Genomic DNA, 23,711 nt, shown 5'->3' with positions numbered 1-23,711 from the left:
TTTTCTCAATCTTTTTTCTAAAAAAGTGTAATATCAAGTCCCCAACCCCTTTGAGGGCGGGCTCATTTTGGAATTTTCCCTCTCCGCAAAGTCATCATCATCATCATCATCATCATCATCATCATCAGTTAGGAGTTCATAGACAGGAATGGGTGAAATATCAAAAACAAAGTTCAATTTTTTTCTTCGCATCACATATCAAAAGATTCAAGGGGACACAATACGAAGTACCTCAGCCCCATGCAGACCAGATCACTGTCTTTGTTCATTGCATTTCCCCTCCCCTATGCAGCTCCAACGGTCTGATGTCTTGCTCGTGTCATCTCACCCTCAGACGTGCCATCTGTTCGCCCGAGCATCCAAGCTCAACAAACTCGAAAGAAGAAGTGCGTTCAATGCATGAAATAGCCGGGGCGAGCCGACGAAAAAACACAGATAATGTCGGGGTCTCGGAGAACTCGTGTATCCCGCATGGCTTTTGTTTTTTCTCTCCTTTCCCACAAGCTCGCGACTCTTTGCTTTGACCTTCTCATTCAGGGGCTTTCTCTCGCATGGCGAAAGCTTCAACACGTTTTGTGTCGCTTCACTTTATTCCCTTCTGCGTGTGGACTGTTCAGCGTGTGGACTGTACCCTGGCACTCGCGATACTGATACTGATTGGAGCTTGGGGGGCATCATCGTAGCGGTCTGGTTTCATACATAGACGAGTTGAAGAAAGGTCAGGTCAAGAATTGGCACGGCGCGCTAATGAATGAAGTGCTATACAGAATGCCAAGAATATTGTCACCATAGCCCACACGACAGTTATAGGTGAGAGATAGGGGGGAGGGAAGTAAGAGGCGACGGAAGGCGACTGAATATGCGATCTAAGGAAACGTTTCCACCTAGTATCCGTGAAGCCAATTTCCATGCATAGTCCTCCGCTAGCCTTCAATTCTTGGATTGTACCCAAGCATCGCAGGAGTTTCTCTGTGACCAGGTCAGGAGGCTGCACCTGATCCTGTGACTCCAAGCGATAACGTGACTGCGTATCTTCATAAACCCCTGCTTCGTGGGGGGAGACCGATAACCGTGTGAAAACCCATTCCAAAAGTGCTGAACCGTTACATAGCAGACCGAAACGCCGGGAACATTCTGAAGCCGCGAGGTGACTTGACCGTCAGAAAGTCGGGGGCTTAAGCCATCTCCTCAAAGTCGCCAAAGGTGTTCTCGCCGGAGTAGGTGATGTAAAGGAATCTGAACACAAGAGGTCAGCAACAAAGAGCTTGTTACAAAGCGGCAGAATGCTCTGAAACGTACCCGTCCTCGTCCTTGTGCTCCTCGTAGATGCTGCTCATGAGAGCGGCAGTAGGCGGCAGCACCTCATCGACGAAGATGAAGATAGCCTTCTCGGGGGAGAGCTTGATGCGCTTGCGGATGACGTAGACGAACTGACCAACCGTCAAGTCGGCGGGGACGAGGTACTTCTTCTTATCAATAGTAGCGATATCAGACTTCTCGACCTTCTCGCAGATAACCTGTGTTGTGAGGACTTTGTCAGTTTTCGGACTTCTAGAGGTAGATAGGCAGATCGGCGGTGACGGTCGGGGAACGTGGGGCAGCCGCCAGTAACGCGCGAAGCTGACGAATGCAGTCACGGCGCAAAGGCGGAGCTGTATCTCTGTACAGAAACTACAGAGGAATAACCACGAAATGAGGCCGAAGACAAGGAGAGTTACAACGTACGGGAATACGGTCAGAATACTTCTGGCGGATACGCTCGGCCTCAGCCTTACGCTTCTCAAAGGGGTGCTCGTCCTTGAACTTGGATCTCATGATGACGGGTATGTGGTGGGTGAAGTAGAAGTGGGTTGTGGGTTTGCAGATGGGCTGGTCGTGGGGAGTTGGGCGAGGGTCAAGATATAGATGGCTCGATGTTTGTCGACTGGTGGTGCCTGATGCGTCGGAGTATGTAGAAGGGAGAGTTGAGGTAACGAGGGGCCGTTTGCGAAAGGCAGAAGAAGGATGGACGGTCGGTTGCCGCCTGCTTTGGGGTGCCTTGGGGTCAGACACGGGGACGGCAATGGGCGGTCACTGACTGGAAGTGTCTGGGTGGCTCAGGCGGCTGGTTGGTAAAGCAAAGCACCCAGAAAGGCAGGAACCTAAGACCAGCCAGGTACCTTTCCGCGGAGTGTTGGCTGGTGAGTGACATCCATTGATGGCCGTGGAATGACTAAGCCGGTGAGAGAGGTGCTCAACTCAACCCCACGCCCCCCTTCCCCTCCCCTCCTCATCCTCATCCTCATCCTCATTGCATCAGCCAGCTCCCTCCCACTCCAGGCGCTCCAGGTCCTCCCGTCCTTATCCTTATCGGATTATCGGAGCGGGGCAAGACACCGATGCCATCCCAGTAACCTACCTTAACCTGGTAGGTACCGTAATCAGCGGCGCAGTGAGACTGTGAGGCCAGCGCAGGTGCTCCGGGTGCTGGGGCAAAGATTGACCACAGGCAGGCAGCTGACCGTCCACGCAGCCACTTGACACAGCCTGGCAGCCTGTCACGCCTTTCTGGATCCGATTTGAGTCACAGGAGAAGGTCCTGGCACACTGCTCCATTCTATTGGAGTACGAGTACCTTGCCTTAGTTGCTTAGGTCCAAAAAGTAGGGGCCTGCCTGAGGTTGGTTCCCTTTTCAGACGGGACTGAAAGCCGCTGAAAGCTCTCACGGGATCACCGTAGTCGCAACCTCCTGATACGTGCACGCGAGCCGGCCTTGTCTGTGCATGCAAAGCTATTTGTTGTCTTCAAAGCCGCTTGAAGTGCATTGTCACTCGGAGCCATAGACGGGGGAGTTTGTACAATGCCTTGGTAGACTACCTATCCTCGTCTTGACGTCATTTGTCCCCAGTAAGAGGTGAGAGGGAAGCATTTTCCGAAAGCCCACTCACAATGGGACTTGGAGCGACCACGGGAACAGTTGACCCTTCAGGTTCCAGCACGACAGTGACAGGAAGGAACTGTCACTGGACTTTCACCCACACGGCCCAAGTGCTCTTATCTGCCGATCTTACTTAAGCGACCCCACTCTGGACCTCCGATAACCGACCTCAGGTCCCTGAAGACGGGAGAGTGGAAGCGAATGCAAGCGCTTCTAGGTACTTTTCCCAACATACCTACTGGCAGCTGGCCAGCTCTCATCCTTGTGCTGCTTCTCATTATATATGCACTTGATGACCTAAGTCAAGAGCCACGAAAAAATACGAATACATACATGCTGAGATAATTCTGGAAGAGATGATTAGTTGTTTCAAGATTGAATGGATTCTGTGAGAGGAAAATAAGATTCCAGGATTCCACCCCGCGCACCCGAGGTTGCATTTCCGCTTACCTTGCAGAAGAGCGAACGCGAGCTACCCTTCCTACCCAAGGTACCTTATCAAGGAAATAGAAGAGTTCTACGCCTCCTGGCCCCAAACATTAGAAAGCCAAGCTGCTGTACGGTTGGACGAAGGGCATCACTTCACAAGTCTATGACAGCTACAAATAAGCATGCAGCTTCCAGGGGCAATTCCTCACCGCGTGTTGGTCCGTTGAAGCATGTCCGGCGTTCGGCGGCAGATGCACGATTCTCGGACTCACTGGTCCTCACCCCACCTCTCCAGCGGCCCAGAGCCGGCAGAGAGCCCGGTCCAGGCTGTGGATGTGCTGGATGGACAGCTCCAGTGCTGAGGTGCAGTGCTGCTCCGTTGGGTCGGCGCAAGGGCGACAGGGGTCCCGCACATAACCAACGTGGAACGATTTCGGAATTTACTTTTACAGCTGGCCTGACTGGCTCAATCCTCGAACGACGTTCCAGTCAGTCCATGATTGCAACCCAGTGGTCTTATGCCTCTCACTTGAGAACGAATCATCCGATTTTCCCTCCCTGTAACAACCCAAGTCGCTCTTTTCTTCGTTGTTCCTTCCCATTATAGAGTTTGTATTTATATTCCTTTCGCCCATCATGGCATCCGCAAAGCAATCACAGAGGTTGCTTGCACACTTCGCCAGTTCCCGAGCTAGAATCGCCATCACCACCAAGCAGCAACAGCTTCAATTCGGACGCAGACTCGTCTCCGCCTCTTCAAAGTCCCAATTCAAGGGTCAGCAGTCCGGTGCCGCTTATAGCCGCTTCCTAATTGGCGCAATTGGTCTCGCTGCTGCAGCTCCCATCGCCTACAAGATGGTACTGCAACATATACCCTCCACCACCACGAACCCCAAAACCTCCCCAATACCGGAGCTTCCGCCTTTCCCATTGATGCATCAGAGCTCGCCCATCGCTAACATAACTGTCCGATCCAGGCCGTCCAAGAACCCTTCCAACTCGATCCGCCGACCCTGGCCGAGCGCGATGCCCTGACCAAGCGGGAGTCCGAAGTGACCGTCGACTCGCCCATGCGCCTGCGCATGGAAAAGTTCATCAAGGAACAGCAACAGATCATCGTCAAGGAGCTTGAAAAGGTCGACGGGACCAAGTTTCGCAAGGACGAATGGAACCGCAAAGAGGGCGGCGGCGGCATCACCTGCGTGCTGCAGGACGGCAACGTCTTTGAAAAGGGCGGCGTCGGTGTGTCCGTCGTCTACGGCACCCTCCCCAAACCCGCCATCGCCAAGATGCGCGTGAACCACAAGAACCTCGACGACAATGTCGACTCCCTCCCTTTCTTCGCCGCCGGCCTCAGCATGGTTCTGCACCCCAAGAACCCCATGGCCCCGACGGTCCATCTCAACTACCGCTACTTTGAGACGTCGAACCCCGACGGCACCTCGCAGGCCTGGTGGTTCGGCGGCGGCAGCGACCTGACCCCGTCGTATCTCTTTGACGAGGACGCCGTGCACTTCCACAAGACGCTCAAGGAGACGTGCGACTCGCACGACAAGAGCTACTACCCGCGCTTCAAGAAGTGGTGCGACGAATACTTTTACAACAAGCACCGCGGTGAGTGCCGCGGCGTCGGCGGCATCTTCTTTGACGACCTCGACGAGACCGAAAAGGACCGCGAGAACACTTTCGCCTTCATCCAGGACTGCCTCAAGTCCTTCCTGCCCGGCTACCTCCCCATCCTCGAGAAGAGAAAGGACATGCCCTTCAACGAGGCCGAGAAGGACTGGCAGCAGATTCGCAGAGGCAAGTACGTCGAGTTCAACCTTGTCCACGACCGTGGCACCGCCTTTGGCCTCAACACCCCCGGCTCGAGAGTCGAGAGTATCCTCATGAGTCTGCCCCTGACGGCCAGCTGGAAGTACATGCATGAGCCCGAGCCCAAGAGCCGCGAGCAACGCCTCGTGGATGTCCTCAGAGCGCCCAAAGAGTGGGTCTAGAGGAAGGGCCGAGAAAGGGGGGGAAGGGGGGGAAGAGGTAGCCTGGTTAAGGAGCACCGGATGCGAGCGATATTTGCTGTAAGATTATGCCAAATTTTGCGGCGGACATAATGTGATTATTAGACAACAGCTGTAAGGCGGCAAAACTCAAAAGAGACATTTTCTTCTGTTCATCACCTTGCGTCTTGATTGCTTCGGAGTTTTGGTATTCCAGCTGCGGACAAATATTTGACTGATAAGAACCTCATTCGTGGCAAAGCTGGAGAATGCAGACTTCCATCTCATACGGGGCATACAATCCGGAGCCAGATTCGGTGACTATGCGTTCTGGCTGATGAGCCTAACACCCGTGAACCACGTAGCACATTACAAACCTCAATCGGTCAACCGAAACTTTCATCTCTCAACACTCTCATCGTTCGACTGTCTGAGCCCAGAAGTAGGGCAGGCGGGCTATGCCATGTCTTCTTTCTCACCGGCATCAACGCAACCAGACACTCTGCCAGCACCTCGAATCCTAATCACGAACCTCATCAACTCCCTCACCACAGCCCCTCTCTCACCGCCAGGAGACACCGCCGGCAACAACGCAGGCGACGACGCACCAAACCCCCTCAAAGCCCTCCCGCAATCCCACCGTCCGCTCCTGGTAACCCTCCACGTCCTCTACCCCTCCCTCGTCCTCCCGGCCCTAGACCTCCTAGACAGGAACCTCGTCACGCGCGTGGTCCCGGAGACGACCCCTCCCTCCGCCGGCCTCGGCCGTGGCCACGGCCACCGGGAAGGGAACAACCCCACCAACCCCGCACCCGCCGCCCGCCAACATCAACCACCCAGTATCAATGCCACCGACAACGCGTCCGAAGCGCTCGTCGCCGATGGACAGGGGTCACCACCACCCCGCCTCCAACCAGCAATACACCAAACTCCAGCAGCCGCATTCCACCTCGTCCGCTCCGTAGCCTCAACAATGACCCGCAGACACCACGCCGTCCCGACGTCAGCCTCCGCGTCGACGACGTACCTCGTCCACCTCGACGCCTGGAACTGCTCTTGCGCCAACTTTGCGTATGAAGCGTTTCCGGCGGTCGTCGGTGGTAGCAGCGGCGGCGAGGGACGTAATGTAGGTTCGGATCTAGTCATTATGGGCGCAGATGAAGCCGAAGACGAGGGTGACGACGGCGGCGAGACGAGTGACTGGCAGTTTGGAGGCCTGAGTGTGGACGGTATGGATGATGGCGGCGTGCCTTGCTGCAAACACCTGCTCGCCTGTTTGCTCTCCGAGCAATGGGGGGATACTTTGGGGAAATATGTCACTGAGAGGAGAGTAAGCAGCGAGGAGATGGCGGGGTTAGTTGCGGATGTGTAGTTATTCGATAGTATAGCACTTCGATGAAAAGCAACACGGAGGGAGTCTCAGAGCATCAATCAAAACATGCTATCATTGTACAAGGCATACTCTTTTCTTGTGAATTTGCCTATTCCCTCCCCGGCCTTGCCTCCCAGGACGCCGAGATATTATGACATGCCCACGCCCCAATGTCTATCGCGGGTATCAGTTCCCGTGTTTTGAATGCGCGTGATTTCTTCGTCCACTGCGTCTTCGCGCAGTCCTCTATTTCTTCTCCTTCTTCGCCTCCTTCTCCTTGTCAGAGGCCTCCTTGCTCTCACCGTTCACACCATTCGTCTTGTCGTCCTTCTTTCCGTCCTTGCCGTTGGCCTCCTCCTCCTTCTTGGCCTCCTTCTCCTCCGCCTGCTGTCGGTTCTGGATCTTGTTCTCAATAAGGTCGTGGAAGGCAGTGATGGCGCGGACCAAACTGCTGAGGTAGATGGCCATGAGCTGGTCGTTGGTCTTGATGCTCATGGCGTGGGAGAGCTCGCCGCCACTCGATTTGCCATCACCCTTTGGCGTGGACAGGTTGGGAAGGAGGTTGAAGACGTCCTGCAGGTTGCCCAGGATGGCGTGGTTGACGGGGAGCTGGCCGTCGAGGACCTTCTGGAGGTAGGCACCGATATCGCGGAGGCGAAGATGCAGCCCTTGGAGTGACTGAAGCTGGTTTGTAATTCTCGTCGAGAGGGTTCCAACTGCGACATCGCGAATGTCGCGAAGGAGGTGCTCGACACCAATCTCCTCTGCTTCCTCGGCCTCGATGATCGACGGGGTGTGGACGAAGGTTCTTGACGTTGTGGTGCCATCCTGTAGTCATACTTTTTTAGCAGTAGCATCGTAAGGCGGACATTGACGCCACTCACATCCTTGATCTCTTCGACGGCAAAGTATGCGTCCGTCGGAACACCCGCCTCCTTTGGCTGGACGTCAATGATGACTAGGAGAGGGTTGGGGGTATAGCGCTTGAACAGCTCGTTGATCTCGAGATCGGACGCCCGCAGCTTGGGGCCGGAGTGGTACCAGCCGATCAGCTTTTCTCTCGCGTTGACCTTCTTGAACATGTCGTTCATTCCCTCGACGTAGTTGTGGTCCAGGAACCACACTGAGGGGTCCTTGTCATCCTCCTCGAACGGCACTGCAAGCATGGGTTAGTACCGCGGATAGGACCTAGATGGATAGCGTCCGTCGAAGTAGGCCTTACCTGCGAAACTGTTGGATACGCGGACATTGTTGCCGTCATTTGAACCCAGCAGGACACCCACCACTCTCCGTTTCGATCCCTTGGCTACCGCGCGATTGTAGTGGTCGACGACAGAAAGAAGCACGAGAGGGGCAACGGAGACATTCCGCTGAACGAGAGACAGAGTCTCCGCGGTGGTGGCAGGCATGATAGAGGGTATTTCGTAGCTTCGTTATGTCGACTGGTTCGGGTTCGGGGGAAGATAGAGGGTTGTTGGATCGGTGGTGGATTTGGGTTATGGTGGGTGTAGTAGAGGCAGGGTATGTGATGGTGGTGGTGGTGTCGTAACTGCTAAGGCTGCCTTCCCGCCCAGCTAAGCTACGAATCGGGCCTAGGTGCAAGCAATTGGAAGCTCAAGCCTCGCCAGATCACGTGTATAAGCTTCATCTGAGTCAGCAAGATGCCAGCCACAGTTGTTGAGCCGCAAGCGGCGATCAGCCACAGCTTAGGCCGTGCGACGGTGCCAGGGAATGGAAGCGCACGTCCGATATTTGTTTATTTGACAAGACCTCTGAGAAAGGCCCCAGACGGTCGAGTCCGCAATCGGCCTGCGAGGTTCTCTTCATTCCATGCTCAGTAACACAGCGACTCGCTGACGGAGGAACTCGACGACGGACTTATTTCCGTCAGGAATAGCCAACCTCAAGCTGACAAGTAACAGTTAGACACGAAGTCAAGTGAGGCGCTCGGAGAATTGCGGGTGACTGGGATGACCCCAAGAGACTCACATGCCGCATCGAAAAGCACCAAAAGCACCAGAAAAACACTTGAAAAACAAAAAATCCTAACCCAGTGACCTCATACATGGCGTCCCATCCGGTGCGCTGGGGGCCATTCTCAAGAGCTTCTGATGCCGTGCCTTATCCGCAAGCTACCTAGCCGAGCCGCCAACACTGAGCAGGCCCCAATCGCTCGCGGTTCTATCCCCCGATGTAGGTAGATAGTACGTATCCGCGCTGGACCTCGGCGGAGAGGCAACGGCGAGGACGAGCCAATAACAGCCGGAGCGCTGTAACGGAAGCGCAGGCAGTGGCACCAAGGCGGAAATATGGAGGGCTCTGTTACGCTGCGAAACAGCCGAACGAACGCCTGCCACCCTGTTCCCCAGCAGAAAGTACAGCGGTCCCTCGGAGCACCAGTCTGACCAATGACCAGCCTTCATTCCTGCACTGGGGCCGTTGAGTGGCCTGTCACCTGCACTCAACGGGGCCGTGGAAAGCGCAAAGCTCGGTACGATGTAGGCGGTACCTGGCACAACTGGAGGCGGAACCTGGACGACTTGGCCTGTCAGGACCTTGCAGCGATTTCTCAACTTCTCTCGCAATCATTTTTCCCGCAAAAGCTTTAGTTCGCACTGCTCCCCCCAGTCCAACTTTCGACCTCGACTCCATCATCCTCTCCTCTCCTCTCCTCTCTTCCTCCTTTCTCCCTCGTAGCCACACTCGTGCATCTCTTTGCTCCTCCTCCCTCCTATCGTTAGCCTCGGTCCGGCCATATCAATACCTCCACCAACCGTCAAAATGAGCAGTCTCGTTGAGGAAGCAGTCAAGAAGCTGACCAACACGGTCGAGAGCCTCGAGTCCAGAATCAAGTCTCTGGAGGACCGCGCAGCTGGCGGTTCCGGCAAGCTCACCACCGAGGAGGTTCGCATGATCCTCATCGGCCCCCCCGGTGCCGGTATGTAGCTTCAATTGAGCATCTTCGCACGTGCTATTTGTGTCGCGACAGTCGTACTGATGATGGTATTCTGCGCAGGCAAGGGCACTCAAGCTCCCAAGATCAAGGAGAAGTTCAACTGCTGCCACTTGGTAAGTCAATTGACGTTGTCTTTACGTGCTGCTACACTCTGGATCATTTCTAATCGTCCATCACACTTGCAGGCCACTGGCGACATGCTGCGATCCCAGGTCGCTAAGAAGACTCCGCTCGGCCGGGAAGCTAAGAAGATCATGGACCAGGGCGGTCTGGTCAGCGATGACATCGTCATTGGCATGATCAAGGAGGAGCTCGACAACAACAAGGAGTGCAAGGGAGGGTATGGCACATCTCTGTTCTGCCGGAGAGCCGGCCTGATGGTCAATTGGCCACTACTGAGTAAGCATTGCTAACTGGAACGACGTAGCTTCATCCTCGACGGCTTCCCTCGTACCGTCCCCCAGGCTGAAGGTCTCGACACCATGCTCAAGGCTCGCAACCAGACGCTTCAGCACGCCGTTGAGCTCCAGATCGACGACTCATTGCTCGTCGCTCGCATCACTGGTCGCCTCGTCCACCCCGCCAGCGGTCGCAGCTACCACAGCACCTTCAACCCTCCCAAGGAGTACATGAAGGACGACATCACCGGCGAGCCCCTCATTCAGCGCAGCGACGACAACGCCGAGGCCCTGAAGAAGCGTCTTGCCACCTACCACGCCCAGACCGCTCCCGTCGTCAACTACTACAAGCAGAACGGTATCTGGAAGGGTCTCGACGCGTCGCAGCAGCCCGGTCAGGTGTGGAAGAACATGCTTGAGGTCTTTGACGAGCAGCGCAAGGGTGGCCACGCCTCCGGCATCCTGAGCCGCATCACCGGAAAGAACTAAGCGGGCACGGGCTTCCCAGCCTTTGCTCACGCCAGCGCGCCGCCCCGTCCACAACCCCCCGGCGGCTGTGTGCCACAAGCTGGTCAGAAGGAAACGGAGAAAAACGTCTACATTTACAGCGTCTCTTACTTTGACCCTCTATCTTCTGGGTCGACGATATGACCAGAAGACAGGAGGGCGTGGACCGGAGGAACTTTTTTATGGGACTTTTTTTTATGGATCATGAAATGGACTGGAAAGGATTCATCCTCGTCCGGCCCCCCAAGCTGTTGAGATCAACAGGATTGGGCTGGTTTATGTCTTTTTTTGCGTCAACGTGGCCAGGATCAGTTGTACCGTGTAGAAAACCCCTTCCGTCGCACGCTTGTATGTAAAAACAACAACTTTATTGTCTCACTAATAACCAAAACCGGCGGTTTGCAGTTGGATGGCCTCGCAAATTTTCTTCCATGGTCCTACTTGCCCTGTGCTCAACTTGTTTGATGTCTAAACGCCGTGATGTCATTCCTCCATTTTAACGATTCGCGGGTCCGCGACGCAGACGGCGGTGGACGCGTAGAAAGGTAAGTCAGGACAGGAGAACACGACACGCTGGCCGGATTCGGGCTTCCTCGGTGCTTCTCAAAGAAGCGAAATGAGTGGGGCCGCGGACTCCCGATGCCGACCCGGAACTTAGGTATGCTAGAAACCGGAGGGGCTGACAAGTTCACACAGCGATATCCGATGAACCCGATACCGTATTCTGCAACATCGGGGCAGCGAAGTGCCGATGGCGGGCGGTGTTATTACGGAGCCAAGCTTCTCAAGTTCTGGGAAAATGGGGTTTTTAGAGGTTGCCGATGTTCGATGCCGACTCACTTACTAACTCCCTGTTACGCGGATCCGGAATGTTCGGGTGGCAGTGGATGCTCCGCTGACGAGTCGGTTGACGAAGCAGCCCGCAGAACGGAGCTTTCAAGGACGTTGAGCGCGAGATGACATGTCACTTTGCCAAATGACACATACACAAACAGTCAGGCACTGAAATCATTGGCTCCAAAGGGGAAAAGCAATGTGTTGATAAAGAATTGATTCTATCCCAAGTCACCAGAAGACGATAGGCTTGCAAACCTCCCACACGCTAGAAGAAAAAGGCTATACATGAAAGTCGAAGAGTATGATAAGGCTGCAGGGAGAAAAAGGACCTGATAAAAGTGTAGATGGGAAGATGAAGAAGAGAGGAGACAGAAAACCGCCCAACCACCGGCGCAGTGCAATGCAATGGTACCCGAGATGCAGGCCAGCCAAGCCATCCCCTTTATTTCGCTAAGACATGCAGGGAGGAAGACAAAAAAAAAAAAAAGAGACAGTGGGAAACCCACCCCGAGATGTTCTCCTACTCCAGCGCAAGACGAGGTAAGGGTAGGTCAGGTTGCTAGTTCTTGTTGAAGGTCGTGATGTGAACCTGAATATGTAAACTGAAGAGAAGCCAAGTCGTCCCACGGTGCGCAGAACAATGCAAGGCTATATAGATTCGGAAGGCTTAAGGTTGCCTCATCTCCTAGGGGTGGCTATGGGTGTAGACAGTCAGTCTTCAAATGCTCGTGTCCCGGCCTCAAAATAGGCATAAAAACTAACCGTTGACCATCTGCCTCTGTTTGCCCAGCCAGCTCTTGGGGGCCTCATTCCGCCTTTGCAAGACGACATGATTGCTCTGAATACGACTAGTAAGATCGTACCACGCCGTAGCAATGAGTGCGTTCTCGCGCTGTAGGTTCTTGATAATCTGATCGCTCGCAGCCTGTTGATGCCGTGTCTGTTAGCCGACCCGGTTCTTCATCATCATCATGATCAAGACGAGACCATGGTGTTCAAGCCCAATGTAGTGTAAAATGGGACCGTTGCAGGATAATAGAAACGTACCTTCTGGGCCGCGGCAGCTTCTCCGCCTTCGGCTGCCTTGAGCTTCCGCTGCAAGTCGTATTTATCCTGCTCGGACTTCTCCAGTTGCTGAAAAGACAAAAAAACTGTCAGCCATATGCTCTTCATCTCATGAACGCCAATACAAAGGGCAATCAACTCGACGACTTTGATCGCCTGAAGACCTTCCTCCACCAGCTCACTCTCGGTCTAAGGATCAAGGGAGATTTTGGTGTTTGAGGAGGCAGGTCGAGATGGGGGTGATATGTGGGGACCAAGATGCGCGCATTCGGACGGCTGTCATACAACACAGCTCCGGACGGGGTACTAGGAATCTTGGGCACGCCGCCTTCGGCATTTCGATGTTGTAGGGCCAGGGCGTTTGCAAGAGATCTGAGGGAACTCACCGATTGGCGCTCCTTGAGTCTGACACGCAGTTTGTCAACCTTCTCCTGGAGCTTCTGGGCGGCCTCCGTCGGCTCGGCACTCGTGCCATCCTTGGCCTCGTCAAGGTCTTTTCGAAGCTTGTCTTTCTCAAGTAGGGCGTTGATAAGTGAGCTCCGCTGTTCTTCGAGATCAGTACCAAGGTTTTTGAGCTGTTGGCGCGCTGCCTCGAGTTCTTCACGGATTGAACCGGAAATAAGTTGGTCAGTAGACTTGAGTTCCTCGAGAGCATCAACGCTATCCTTTGCGACGGCTGAGAGGTCGGTCCTCGCGCTGAGGAGCTCGCGATCCTTGTCAGAGAGCTGAGCTTGGATCTCGCTGTTCTTCCTCCTTTCGCTCTCAAGTTCATGGGCCTTTTGAGCAAGTTGGATTCTCAGGTTGGCTAGCACCTCGCTGTGATGGAAATCTTGAGTTAGCACTTTGCCCACACCTAGTCGCATAGCTGTGTCAACGATTTCAACTAACTTTTCGCCACTGCTCTCGATCAGAGCGCTGATTTGGGCCTCCGCAATCTGGTGCTTCTCAAACGTGTCGTTGTAAGTTCCCTGAATACGTTCGCGTTGCCTACGCTCCTCCTCTAGCTCCTGACGCAATCGAGCATTTTCTGGCCCAGACCCCATACCGCTTCGCAGCAAGTTGTTCTCTGCCTTGAGGCGAGAGACCTCAAGGCTGAGGTTGGGTGGGGCGGTGCTGCTGACACCCTCAAGCTCCTGCTCGAGACTGAAGCCCGCAGTGCCAGCGTCAGGAGACAAAGCGCCCGGGGACCCCGAGTTGATCTGCTCCTGCAGCTCGGAGATGAGGTGCTCATCGGAGAGACGCTGAGCATCGAGCGTTGCAAGACGAGCTCTCAACTGCATGGTGTCATCGTGAAGAGCCCTGCGCTGAGCATCCAACTCAACATACTGCAGCTCGTAGTCTCTGAGCTTCGAGGCGTATTGCTCGTTGGTCTGCTCCAAGGCCTGATTTCTCTTCAGAACCTTCTCGTATTCGATGAGATCGCGCTGCATCTGCTCCTTTTCGTAGAGCAAGTTGTCCATCTCTTTTGACAATGTAGACTGCGCCTCAAGCTTTTGCTTATACCGTTCAACCATGTTGGCCTTACGGGACAGTTCCTCATTCTTGAACCGTAGCTCCTTGACCTCATCGTCAAGGGTCTCAAGCTTCTGCGTCTTGGCTTTGAGTGCCGAAACTTCGCTCGTCAACCGCTCCTTGGCTATGCGATCATCTTCGGCCTGCGCCTCCTGGTTGGCAATGAGCTCGTCCTGCTCGCGCAGCTTCAGCTCAAGCGACCTGATGACCTCCTTTCCAGCACCGTCTTGAGCATCGTGGAACGCCTCCAGCTCCCTGCCCTTGCGAACTACCTCCTCTTTCAGGTCGTCATAACTTTCCTGCAGGTGGCCCAAGCGCGTTTCCATATCCGCGAGCAACTTTCCCTTCTTGTCCAGGTCAGAGCGGAGACGTATGTTGTCGGCTTCCATTGCGAGATCGACATCGTGGCTTTCGTTCCCAATTTCCGAGATTTCTTCTACGTCCGCCGCCTCGGCATCGTTAATGGCTGTACTCATGTCTTGCGTGACCCGCTGAAGCTGCATGAGGACCGTCTTGTCGGAGATATCCTGGGTGATACGGGTAACCCATCGCTCGTTATTGCTACCAAGCATTGCAACAGCAAATAGCACGGCAAGAAGCTGAGTAGAGCATTGCGTTAGCGTGGACTTGCGTTTGCGGCACCGGAACAGGGGCAGCTGGGCTGGACACGGGTGGTTGCATACCTTACTGATGGCTTCCGGCTGCGCTTCTCTCGCTCTGGGTCTGATGTCGGCAAGCTTGGTCTGCCCAATAAGCCCCGGACACTCGCGATATACTAGCCTCTGGATGCCCTTGTAGACATCGTATAGCTCGCCCTCGGTGGTATTGGAATCGAAGGAGGGGTCGAGTGCTTGAAGGACCTTGGACAGCAGGTGTCCGTCGAGGAAATCTGATATTGAGTCTGCCTGTCCGTCCAGGGGAAATGTGTTTGCCTGTGCAACGAGCATTAAATCAGCATAATGTTGGAACGGCGTAAACGAAGCGGTCAGTGACAACAATGGGGGAAGGGAAGTGACCCATCGGAAGGACACAAGGGGGAGAAGATGTATCGAGAAGGGAGCGCAAAGCACGGCGACTTACCCATTGCACCAGCGCGGCCTGCGCGCTTCCTGAGTACGGCATGATGCCCGTTCTTTCGTGTCGTAACCGTTCGTCGTCTTCGTGGTCGTCTTTCGTCGTAGTTTCGTAGATGTTTCTAGGCTAGTGAGGTATCTCTAGGTAAAGTACCTTATGGTTTGGAGCTGGAGCACGTGGGAAAAGGCGAAAGGGCTCCCGCGCGGTTCCACAACGTTTTGCGGTCGTGTTCGTGCTTGTTGCAAGTCAAAGCGGGCAGGGGAAATGTGGTTCCATGGGCCCGGGAAGCTCTTATCGCAGAGGGGGCTTTTTCGGCTAGGGGTGGAGGAAGCGGCGGTTGACGGGATATTAAAGGTTCAGGTCAGAGTTGGTGAGAAATAGCCTCGTCGGCCGAGGGAAGGGCGGTGTAAAGGGAAATAGGAGGAGAACAGAGCCTTGTTTACGCACAGTCGTATGAGACAAGGGCGGCCGCAGCAATAGCAAGATTAAAAAGAGGGATGTGTCTCTTGTTCGCGGGTGCTTGGCTTGTCGTCCCAAAAAGCCAAAAAAAAAAAGACAGGCGCATTGTTCACGTCTGGCGTCTGCTCCCTCCTGTCGAACCCACACTCAATCTTGCATGACCTGCATCAACCTAAGGTAAGCTCCCTGGGCCTCCTTATCGATTGCCAAAGGCAGCTAGGCCCTAGGGAATTCTTAGCGCGTGTTGCGCAACTACCGCCCATCCGTCAGCTTACTATCAGAGGTACCTGAGCTTGCCTGGAGGTATTGGTCCCTTTTTGACCCGGCACGTTGATGACCAACGCACAGCGAGAAGATACAATCCTCCTCGCCGTTTTTCTATTAAGGTACCTCCCGCCCCCAAGCCCGAAACTCCAAGTGACGCGAAGCGGGACGGACTGCCAGGGGTTGACCCGATGCTACAGTGGGGCAGTCCCTATGCCTTCGAATCTTCGAGTCTTCGACACTCTTCAAGGCTTCCATTGGTGACAGCACCGTTAGGTCTTGCTTTGGCGGCAACACGGGAGGGCTGATGGCTGAGCAGCCACTTCTTTTATCTTTCTTTCTTCAACTGTCAGGTTTTTTTTTTTTTTTTTTTTTTTTTTTTTTGGTGAAAGGCTGCTTGAGGCGAAGCCAACAAAGCCACGCTGAAAAACAATAACATTGTGCCCGTGGTCACCGAGAACCTCGGATTCTTGCTCAACATCAACATCAGTTGAAAAGTGCTTTTCTGATCAAACACGACCGAACATTGTTCAAACTGCACTATTTTTGTAGCCATAAGCACAGACTTCAAGTCATCTTCTCGGATGGTCCTGGGTAATTACTTGTCAAACAACCACTACCCTTCTGATGGTGATTCCTTCCTTCGTGGTCCTCAGAGCCTACAGTACGGAAACGGGTACCGGAATTATGGATGATCTTGCCATCCCGTCGATATGGTATGGACTTCTCCACGAAAGCTTGACGAGGTTGGTCACCCATCGTAGGGTTGCAACCGGCTTGCCTTGGACCCTTCTCCACGGTTCTGTGCCGAACTAAAGAGCACCATTATACCTACGGATATACCCAAGGGATGCAGGCACGTACACTGAACTGAAGAATCCCTCTTCAGCCCCCCCTTCAGGTTTCTCGTCGGTCAGTGACAGATTGCCTGCATCATCTCCAAAGCCTGAAGGCTTTCCAAAAGTCTCCCCCCACATTGCGCTTTGACACGTCTGTGAGTGTGAGATTGCCAGGTGCTTTTTCTGCCCAACCCAATTGGAGCATTACGCGAGGTATCAGAAACACAGGGCTTCCATCCCGTGAGGGGACCGCCGACTAGTCGTACAATAGGTGTGCTGCAGCATGCTGCGTCACTGCAATCAAGCACCTGCAGCATTTTGACACTCTAGACGAGGCCTCGAGATATCGAGTAATATTGTGCCTCTCAGCGACAGGTTATATCCCTAGCTCAAGAAAAGCTGAATCAGCATCCTTGGCCGGCAGTGGGGAAGCTAGAAGACGCAGAAATCCGCTTTTGATCTGCACATCTGCTTTCCGTGCCGCACATAAATCCCCCACTCATCAGGTACATCACCTAAGGGATTGGTACTCAGAGGTCGAAAGGGTTCACGCAAGGCTTAGATCTCTCATCAACGTCGTTGTGTGGATATCAGCCGCATGCGGAACCTGAAAGACATCATTATAGAACGCCACGACGTCAACAGTGTACGAGGTAAAGCAGCCGTCAGTTGACAAGGATTCTTGTACACGTGGCGGGACAGTCGAGGCAAAAGACTAAAGTCATGAGTAGGTATGCTGTGGTTTTGATTTTCGGTCTTATTCTTGAGGCGTCAAGCAGCAGGATTGAACCAGGTGGGGTCCAAGCCTCGCCGTAGCCGTACATAAAAAGATGCTCCCGAGGCAATTCTCATCGATGAAAACTCCCGACTCCGTAGTGATAAATCGTCTATGACGGCAATGGTAATTATGAGTGCCTCCTCGCTTGTTCCTGTTGCAGCCGCCGGGAATGGCGGCGGATATCATTGTCCTCGTGACCTAGTCCAGCCAAAGTCCCTTTTCGCACATTGTTGTATCTTTCACCAGATGCATGCTTCGCAAATTGTCTGTCGCCAATTGTGCCGACTGATGAACAATTTGGTTCCATAATGGGGCTACCATCTATACGGAATTGGTGACAGTGTGGTCCTCTTCGATTGTGAGGCTTTCGCTGAAGGCTTGAACGGATTCAAGGACCTTGGCAGGTGTGACGGCGGCAAATCCCCTGATCGTTGTTAGCTGCGATTCAAAAACCTCAAACCGATTGAAGAGTAATGCCTCACCTAATCATAGAGTAGGTATGGGTGATCTGACCGCCGGCATCGATGATGGATTGCTTCGCCCTCTGAATGATGTCGTCACCGACGGAATCGGTTTTGGCCCAAACGATGACGGACTTCATCTGGTCAACGGCGAGAGCACCGGGGACAACAGCCAGAGCGGCGACGAGGAAGGTGGAGGGTCTCATAATTGCGGAGTGTGGTAGAGGTCGTCGAAAAGGGGTGAAACGAAGTTCTTTGCGATCGCGGATGTCGATGCGGGTCGGTATTGAGAGTCTGACTTTGCGGCGATTAATCGAAGTCGAGGATGAGGGTAGTGTCAGTGTTGTAGGATAGGTAGTATGATTGACGAATGCGCTCAAGGGTCTTGTGGGGGGGGTTTGCGGTTATTTAATCGTTGCTTGCGAGTTACTGGAGAAGGTTGCTGGAGACTCGCGGATTGGTGAAGGACGGGTGGATGCAGGGAGGAAGTTCAGCAAGTTGGACGTGGACGGACTGGACTGGGCCTTGATGGATATCGAATGGATGTTTGGGTTCCCCTTTGTCATGGCAGGGTGACTGACCAGTGACCACTGAATGGATGGGGACACAGCGAGCGGAGGGTACCTAGGATGGGCAATCACCAGCCGAACCTTACCTTAGTTGACCACCTGCTCAGTAGGGAGCGCCGTCGGCCAGTGGCCCCCCTCAAAAGTAGTGGAGGTGTTCCATAGGCAAAGAGTCCCAAAAGAGACCTGTTTGTCACTCTTTTGCGTCCAGCTTACCAGGTTCTAGCCAGTCACATACGTCAGTTAGGTATCTGTCTCTACGTCTAGAATGGTGTGGGAACCGGCAATGATGGGACAACCTGGTGGCACTAGCAAGCAGTATGCACATGTGCAACCTAGTTTTTATTTCCCCTTTCGCCAGCATTTCCGTCCGACTCTTGAGTCTCCATAAGGTCCATACCAGAAACTGTCCGTACGTTCAGTCTGCAGCACATCAACTGTACCTAAGGTACCATGGGGTGGCAAGGGTCTTGGCGCGGCTTCAAACTGGTGACATGCAACAAAAGTTCCACTTTGCTGTTTCCTCCGCCTCCGGTCACGAGTGCTTTCCGTCGTCCCGCCACGACTCGGCCTTCCCTGTGAGGAAGGTCACCAGCGGGAATATGGCGACATAAACCAATCTCGGGCTCCGATAGTCCGTACACATTCACCGACTTCAACTGTACAAACGTGCCACCTTGTAGCGCTGTGTGTAATTATGTAGAACTTCTAGGTGTAACCACCACATTCGATGGCTCGATCGACCGCTTGGTGCACCCGCATCTCCCGCTGCAGACTCGGAACAATTCAGCGATCGGTGACATCGATGCAGGTTACGGGCAAGCCATTCTACCGTCTCACGTCAACAGCCGACTCATGTGTACGACTTCATCCGGTTTCTCCGACGATGGAATTCGATGATCCAGCTTGATCTTCAGCTTGTGATTCTTTGTTAGTGTATCCGTAGCCCATGCATACCTTGTTGGTCGCCTCACAAAGCCCAAACAGGTACGTTGAGCTGGCTTAGAGATACAAATTAAGACTACAAGGTAAACATCCAGTGCCAATCCATCAACCTGAGGTTGGTGGGGTGCTGCCGCCCAGTGAATGTGATCCTCAACGCCAACCCATAACCACCAAACAACGAAACTCCTTCCCGAAGATGCAAAGGAACAATGCTGGTGTAATACAGAAGCCCCGGGTGATGCTTCAGGTAAAAAAGGCAAACAAAACACAGAAAGATCACCGGGTTGCCTCTACCCCTTCGCACTGCCCGTCGCGCTGTCATTCTCGCCCCAGATATCCTTAGTCTCCTGTTCGACAGCCCGCATCGCAACAGCAACGTGTTCAAGTTTGGCAACGACGTCGAGCACACCTTTGTTGACCCGTTGGAAGTACCGATCATTGGCCTCGCGCCTCTTTCGTGCGAGCAAGATGTCTACCTCCGTCTCCTGCTCGAGTTTCGCACCAAGTCGCTCCGTGCCCCCGCTGCTACCTGGTCGCCCATTGTTGCTTCCCGTGCTTCGCGGTCCCTCGTTGCCATCTGACGCCACGCCGCCCGTCTCTCCGAGCACTGCGCTCTTGAGGTTGCGGACCTCCTCGCCCCCGGCTGCTGACGTGTTGGAGCGCTGGCCCGTCATCTCGATGGCCTCATCGGCCTCGCTTCGTGCCCACGCCTGTGCTAGGTCGATCTGCGCTGTCCTTAGCTCCTCCAGCTTGCGATCATGATCAGGCCCAAACACGTGAGTTCCACCCGACGCCGAGAGTTCGACCTCCTCGAGCGTCGCCTGCATCTCAGCCCACAACGCGTCGGTCCTGTCACTGCTCCGAGTGCTATCGGCGGTCTTCAGATTCCGGACAGGGCGCGCAACGGATGGCGCAACTACCGAGCCCGTATGAAGAGATCCATTTCGTTGGTTACTCATGGCCTGCTGAGGGAGAGGTGTGACGCCAGCGGACGAGGTGGCCGGCGCTCCAGGCGCAAGTATACCTGGTAACGAGGCATGAGAGGCGGCGGGAGATGGATGAAGGAACAGGGACGGCGGGGGGTCGCGCTGTTTTCCTTTGCTCTTTGCTGATTGAGACATGCCTACATTTTGTGTGTCGTCGTGAACATTCCAAGCTCGGGACTTGGCGTCCGAGACAGCTTCTCTTGAACTTGACGGCATCTGATAGGATTGGTTGGGTTAGGTAGTCGAGGCAAGTTGTGGACCTTTGGGGGGACACCCCTGGCTAAGACAGTACGGTCAGCAGCGTGGGGTTCGAGCTCCGGGCGGATCAAAGTGGTTGAAAGCGAAACCCGGCCGTGGTTGGGTGAACTTGCCCCCACTTTTTGACTGTCAGACCCGGCCTTCTTCCGCTCGTCAGGCAATAGGAGAACGCACGAGCCAGCATCACGTGATGGAAAACCACGCTCCTCCCACCGAAGGGCACAAACCCTCTGTGTGCCGAAAAAGCTGTCGTCGGACAAATCTGAGGATACCACTTTTCGCGAAGAAGCAGTCAGGCATTATCACCACCACCAAGTCAATTCCCGCGATACCCCCAACACATCGGTACGTTTGCGCTGTCCCATCCAGAACCTCCAATCCATCGACGACGAATTCCCCGAGCAAAAAAAAAAATCTCAGTAATCTCGACGACGAAATCTCGATTGTCACCACCACACAACTGCCCCTCTAGGAACTTTTTCAACTGACAATAGTCTCATCCAGCCAACATGCCTCGTGGACTCAATGCGGCGCGCAAGCTGCGCATGAACCGTAAGGACCAGAAGTGGGCCGATCTCGGATACAAGAAGCGTGCCCTCGGTACCGCTTTCAAGTCCTCCCCCTTCGGTGGTTCCTCCCACGCCAAGGGCATCGTCCTCGAGAAGGTCGGTGTCGAGGCCAAGCAGCCCAACTCCGCTATCCGAAAGTGCGTTCGTGTTCAGTTGATCAAGAACGGCAAGAAGGTCACTGCTTTCGGTACGATACACCCTCTCCCGAAACTCCCCAACATTACGATTCTCGACGACGAACAAGAGAAACAGGAAACTGGTCTTGAATGGGACCATGTAGCGAAGGGAACTAAAGTGCTGACATTTTTTTGTGATTTCTAGTCCCCAACGACGGTTGCTTGAACTTCGTCGACGAGAACGACGAGGTCCTCCTGGCCGGTTTCGGTCGCAAGGGCAAGGCCAAGGGTGATATTCCCGGTGTCCGTTTCAAGGTCGTCAAGGTCTCTGGTGTCGGTCTGCTTGCTCTGTGGAAGGAGAAGAAGGAGAAGCCCAGATCCTAAACGGGAGGCTTTTTCGTCGCGCGAAGCATGGGAAGGACAGTGGAAGAAAATTCGGCACTCGGAGTTTTACGCTTGCATTGGCATCAATGGGTTATGGTCCTGATACTGCGGGTAGACTTTGGTCGATGAAATAAAACATCATGAAAGTCAATACCTGAACATGCGGCATTTCACATCACACATTACACAAAACGGGGTTTATTTGGGAGTGGTTTGTGAAGAACAAAAATCAAGAATCAGGGAAATGTTGATTCTACGTGCTATGAAATTTACAGACGATGTTGGTACATGTTTTTCTCCTGGCATCTATACGCCCTTTTTTGAAGTTTCCTACTCCAGCTGCTTCTGACTGGCAGCATCCTCCTTTCCGCCTTGAACGTATCTTACAGTATAATCGGCCGCGAGACCCAAGCTGATGACGCCACCAGTAATCCAGCAGCCGTTAATGAACCACCACCAGCAGTCCTTGACGCTCTTCAGGTTGACCCGCTTGATCATGACACCGAGTGTCACCGCCGCTCCACCGACGCTACCGATGAAGAAGGCTGGACCCGCACCAGCTGCGAAGCCAGCAGCACCCAAAAGACCCAGCTGAACCGCAGCCAGACCTGTCAAGACCTGCTTGGTCTCGGCATCGTGCTTAAGGGCGATACTCTTGATGCCCGCCTTGACGTCATCCTTGATGTCCATGTGGGCGTAGATCATATCGTACAGAATCGTCCACGCGACGTTTGACGTGTACAGGAGCCCGGCAGCCGTCAACGCCGCGCTATTGGACAACAAGTCGATTCCGAGAGCTGGAAAGCCCATCATCGCACCCCAGGAGAAGGTGAGGCCCAGTACGGCCTGGGGATAGTAGGTGACCCGCTTGGCCAGAGGATAGGAGGCCACGAAGAGCAGACTCGGAATGCCGTACCAGAGGCAGGACGTGGGGAACTGGACCAAGATACCCAGTCCAGCCAGGAGCTGGGCGCCGGTGAAGGCGAGACCCTGGAAGGGAGTGATGGCACCTCGCGCAATGGGTCGGAATTTCGTTCTCGTGACGTGTGGATCTAGGTTACGATCCCATAGATCGTTGATGCTGCAGCCCGCACCTCGCATGATGAGGGCTCCCGAGAAGAACAGAAGCGAGGTTCCAATGACAGAGGCCGGCGATGCCATGGGCATGGCCATCGGCGCGGCCATCAGCGTTGAGAAGAGACAGGGGAAGAAGAGGTAGTAAGTGCCTGCGGGCTTATCGATGCGGGTGAGTTCTGCGTAGGGGACCCATGATGCGGGCAGGTAAGAGATGATACCGGTCGTGGGCGGCGAGTACACAGCTTCAGGTGATGCTGGTTCGGGAGTGTCTGGAGCAATGGCTGTTGTGAGGCGTTTCGTGGTAGTGTGAAGAGCTGTGTGCTGTTGATGCGCTGAGCTTCGAAGAACGAGATGTGTTCTAGGCTTGCGGTGTGCCTGCAAGTCCAATCGGGATGGTGATGCCGCGGAGAGAAATCTCGTTGTGCCAGATGAAGGGGTGCATGCCGCCCTAAGGGGCACTCTTAGCAAATTAACTTGCCTCATTTCGATTCACTGTCACGATGTTAGTATAAGTGACATATTTACGAATTAAGATCATGTAGAGGAATCAACAAGTTGCTCGCAGTAATACCAGAGAGAAGGAACAAAAGTTTTGATCCTCAAAAGGAGTGGAATCCGCAACATGGAAAACATTGAGCCATTGAGCCTTGAATCCATCTAGACTGTGAAGCTCTTCAGCTGTGAGGATGTGCAAGGGTGCCAGCTCCCTCAACAAAGGTATGGTCACCATGGCGCGACAGACACATTGCATCGGCAGGCCCAAGCTTCGGAGGCAAGAGCCAGTGGAATAATACCAGCCGTGATTTTGACTGGGAAAGAACGAAAAGAAAGAAACCTTAAGACTCACCGACAACCGACACGAAGCTCTAACAAAAACCAGATATGCCCCGTCAACTTTTTGCACCCGTCACCGAGAGAACCGAAATTTGGGAGCCGTCGCCAAAGGGT

The 23,711-nt window shown here is 54.0% G+C and overlaps 10 protein-coding genes across 10 annotated transcripts; 4 read left to right on the top strand and 6 right to left on the bottom strand.

Annotated features, from left to right (window-relative positions):
* Positions 1-1,042: 1,042 nt before the first annotated feature.
* BDZ83DRAFT_152038 (autophagy protein 8) lies at positions 1,043-1,978 on the bottom strand. The gene is made up of 3 exons (XM_060501333.1): positions 1,726-1,978; positions 1,300-1,517; positions 1,043-1,236 (listed from the first exon to the last, which is right to left on the bottom strand). Exons 1-3 carry the CDS (start codon positions 1,813-1,815, stop codon positions 1,176-1,178), a joined length of 369 nt encoding a protein of 122 aa, XP_060368211.1. The 5' UTR covers positions 1,816-1,978; the 3' UTR covers positions 1,043-1,175.
* A 2,004-nt stretch (positions 1,979-3,982) lies between these two features.
* On the top strand, positions 3,983-5,343 carry BDZ83DRAFT_571079 (Coproporphyrinogen III oxidase; the record flags this gene model as incomplete). The annotated part of the gene is made up of 2 exons (XM_060504375.1): positions 3,983-4,204; positions 4,324-5,343. 2 exons carry the CDS (start codon positions 3,983-3,985, stop codon positions 5,341-5,343), a joined length of 1,242 nt encoding a protein of 413 aa, XP_060368210.1.
* A 460-nt stretch (positions 5,344-5,803) lies between these two features.
* Positions 5,804-6,712, top strand: BDZ83DRAFT_749440 (uncharacterized protein; the record flags this gene model as incomplete). The annotated part of the gene is made up of 1 exon (XM_060513763.1): positions 5,804-6,712. The coding sequence occupies one exon, from the start codon at positions 5,804-5,806 to the stop codon at positions 6,710-6,712; it is 909 nt and encodes a 302-aa protein (XP_060368209.1).
* Positions 6,713-6,958: 246 nt separating this feature from the next.
* BDZ83DRAFT_649003 (26S proteasome regulatory subunit rpn-8) lies at positions 6,959-8,121 on the bottom strand (the record flags this gene model as incomplete). The annotated part of the gene is made up of 3 exons (XM_060510237.1): positions 6,959-7,540; positions 7,597-7,868; positions 7,935-8,121. 3 exons carry the CDS (start codon positions 8,119-8,121, stop codon positions 6,959-6,961), a joined length of 1,041 nt encoding a protein of 346 aa, XP_060368208.1.
* A 1,372-nt stretch (positions 8,122-9,493) lies between these two features.
* Positions 9,494-11,035, top strand: BDZ83DRAFT_767767 (adenylate kinase; the record flags this gene model as incomplete). Its single annotated transcript, XM_060515292.1, has 4 exons — positions 9,494-9,650; positions 9,702-9,781; positions 9,854-10,008; positions 10,096-11,035. 4 exons carry the CDS (start codon positions 9,494-9,496, stop codon positions 10,553-10,555), a joined length of 852 nt encoding a protein of 283 aa, XP_060368207.1. The 3' UTR covers positions 10,556-11,035.
* A 1,132-nt stretch (positions 11,036-12,167) lies between these two features.
* Positions 12,168-15,109, bottom strand: BDZ83DRAFT_649001 (uncharacterized protein; the record flags this gene model as incomplete). Its single annotated transcript, XM_060510236.1, has 5 exons — positions 12,168-12,335; positions 12,458-12,544; positions 12,658-14,586; positions 14,671-14,919; positions 15,068-15,109. The coding sequence occupies 5 exons, from the start codon at positions 15,107-15,109 to the stop codon at positions 12,168-12,170; spliced, it is 2,475 nt and encodes an 824-aa protein (XP_060368206.1).
* A 2,613-nt stretch (positions 15,110-17,722) lies between these two features.
* BDZ83DRAFT_649000 (uncharacterized protein) lies at positions 17,723-18,068 on the bottom strand (the record flags this gene model as incomplete). The annotated part of the gene is made up of 2 exons (XM_060510235.1): positions 17,723-17,883; positions 17,915-18,068. 2 exons carry the CDS (start codon positions 18,066-18,068, stop codon positions 17,723-17,725), a joined length of 315 nt encoding a protein of 104 aa, XP_060368205.1.
* Positions 18,069-19,352: 1,284 nt separating this feature from the next.
* On the bottom strand, positions 19,353-20,821 carry BDZ83DRAFT_151625 (uncharacterized protein). Its single transcript, XM_060501331.1, has one exon. It carries the CDS (start codon positions 20,573-20,575, stop codon positions 19,664-19,666), a length of 912 nt encoding a protein of 303 aa, XP_060368204.1. The 5' UTR covers positions 20,576-20,821; the 3' UTR covers positions 19,353-19,663.
* BDZ83DRAFT_610398 (ribosomal protein S12) lies at positions 20,819-21,930 on the top strand. The gene is made up of 2 exons (XM_060507590.1): positions 20,819-21,373; positions 21,508-21,930. Exons 1-2 carry the CDS (start codon positions 21,127-21,129, stop codon positions 21,684-21,686), a joined length of 426 nt encoding a protein of 141 aa, XP_060368203.1. The 5' UTR covers positions 20,819-21,126; the 3' UTR covers positions 21,687-21,930.
* Positions 21,931-23,665, bottom strand: BDZ83DRAFT_728303 (UbiA prenyltransferase family-domain-containing protein). Its single transcript, XM_060512802.1, has 2 exons — positions 23,335-23,665; positions 21,931-23,255 (listed from the first exon to the last, which is right to left on the bottom strand). The coding sequence occupies exon 2, from the start codon at positions 23,244-23,246 to the stop codon at positions 22,017-22,019; it is 1,230 nt and encodes a 409-aa protein (XP_060368202.1). The 5' UTR covers positions 23,247-23,255; positions 23,335-23,665; the 3' UTR covers positions 21,931-22,016.
* Between the last annotated feature and the right edge of the window lie 46 nt (positions 23,666-23,711).

Source organism: Colletotrichum acutatum (assembly GCF_030867785.1).
Source record: "Colletotrichum acutatum strain CBS 112980 chromosome Unknown BDZ83scaffold_19, whole genome shotgun sequence".
Taxonomy (NCBI): domain Eukaryota; kingdom Fungi; phylum Ascomycota; class Sordariomycetes; order Glomerellales; family Glomerellaceae; genus Colletotrichum; species Colletotrichum acutatum.
Note: the sequence above shows the minus strand (reverse complement) of the source record. Positions and strands in the feature narration are given on the sequence as shown.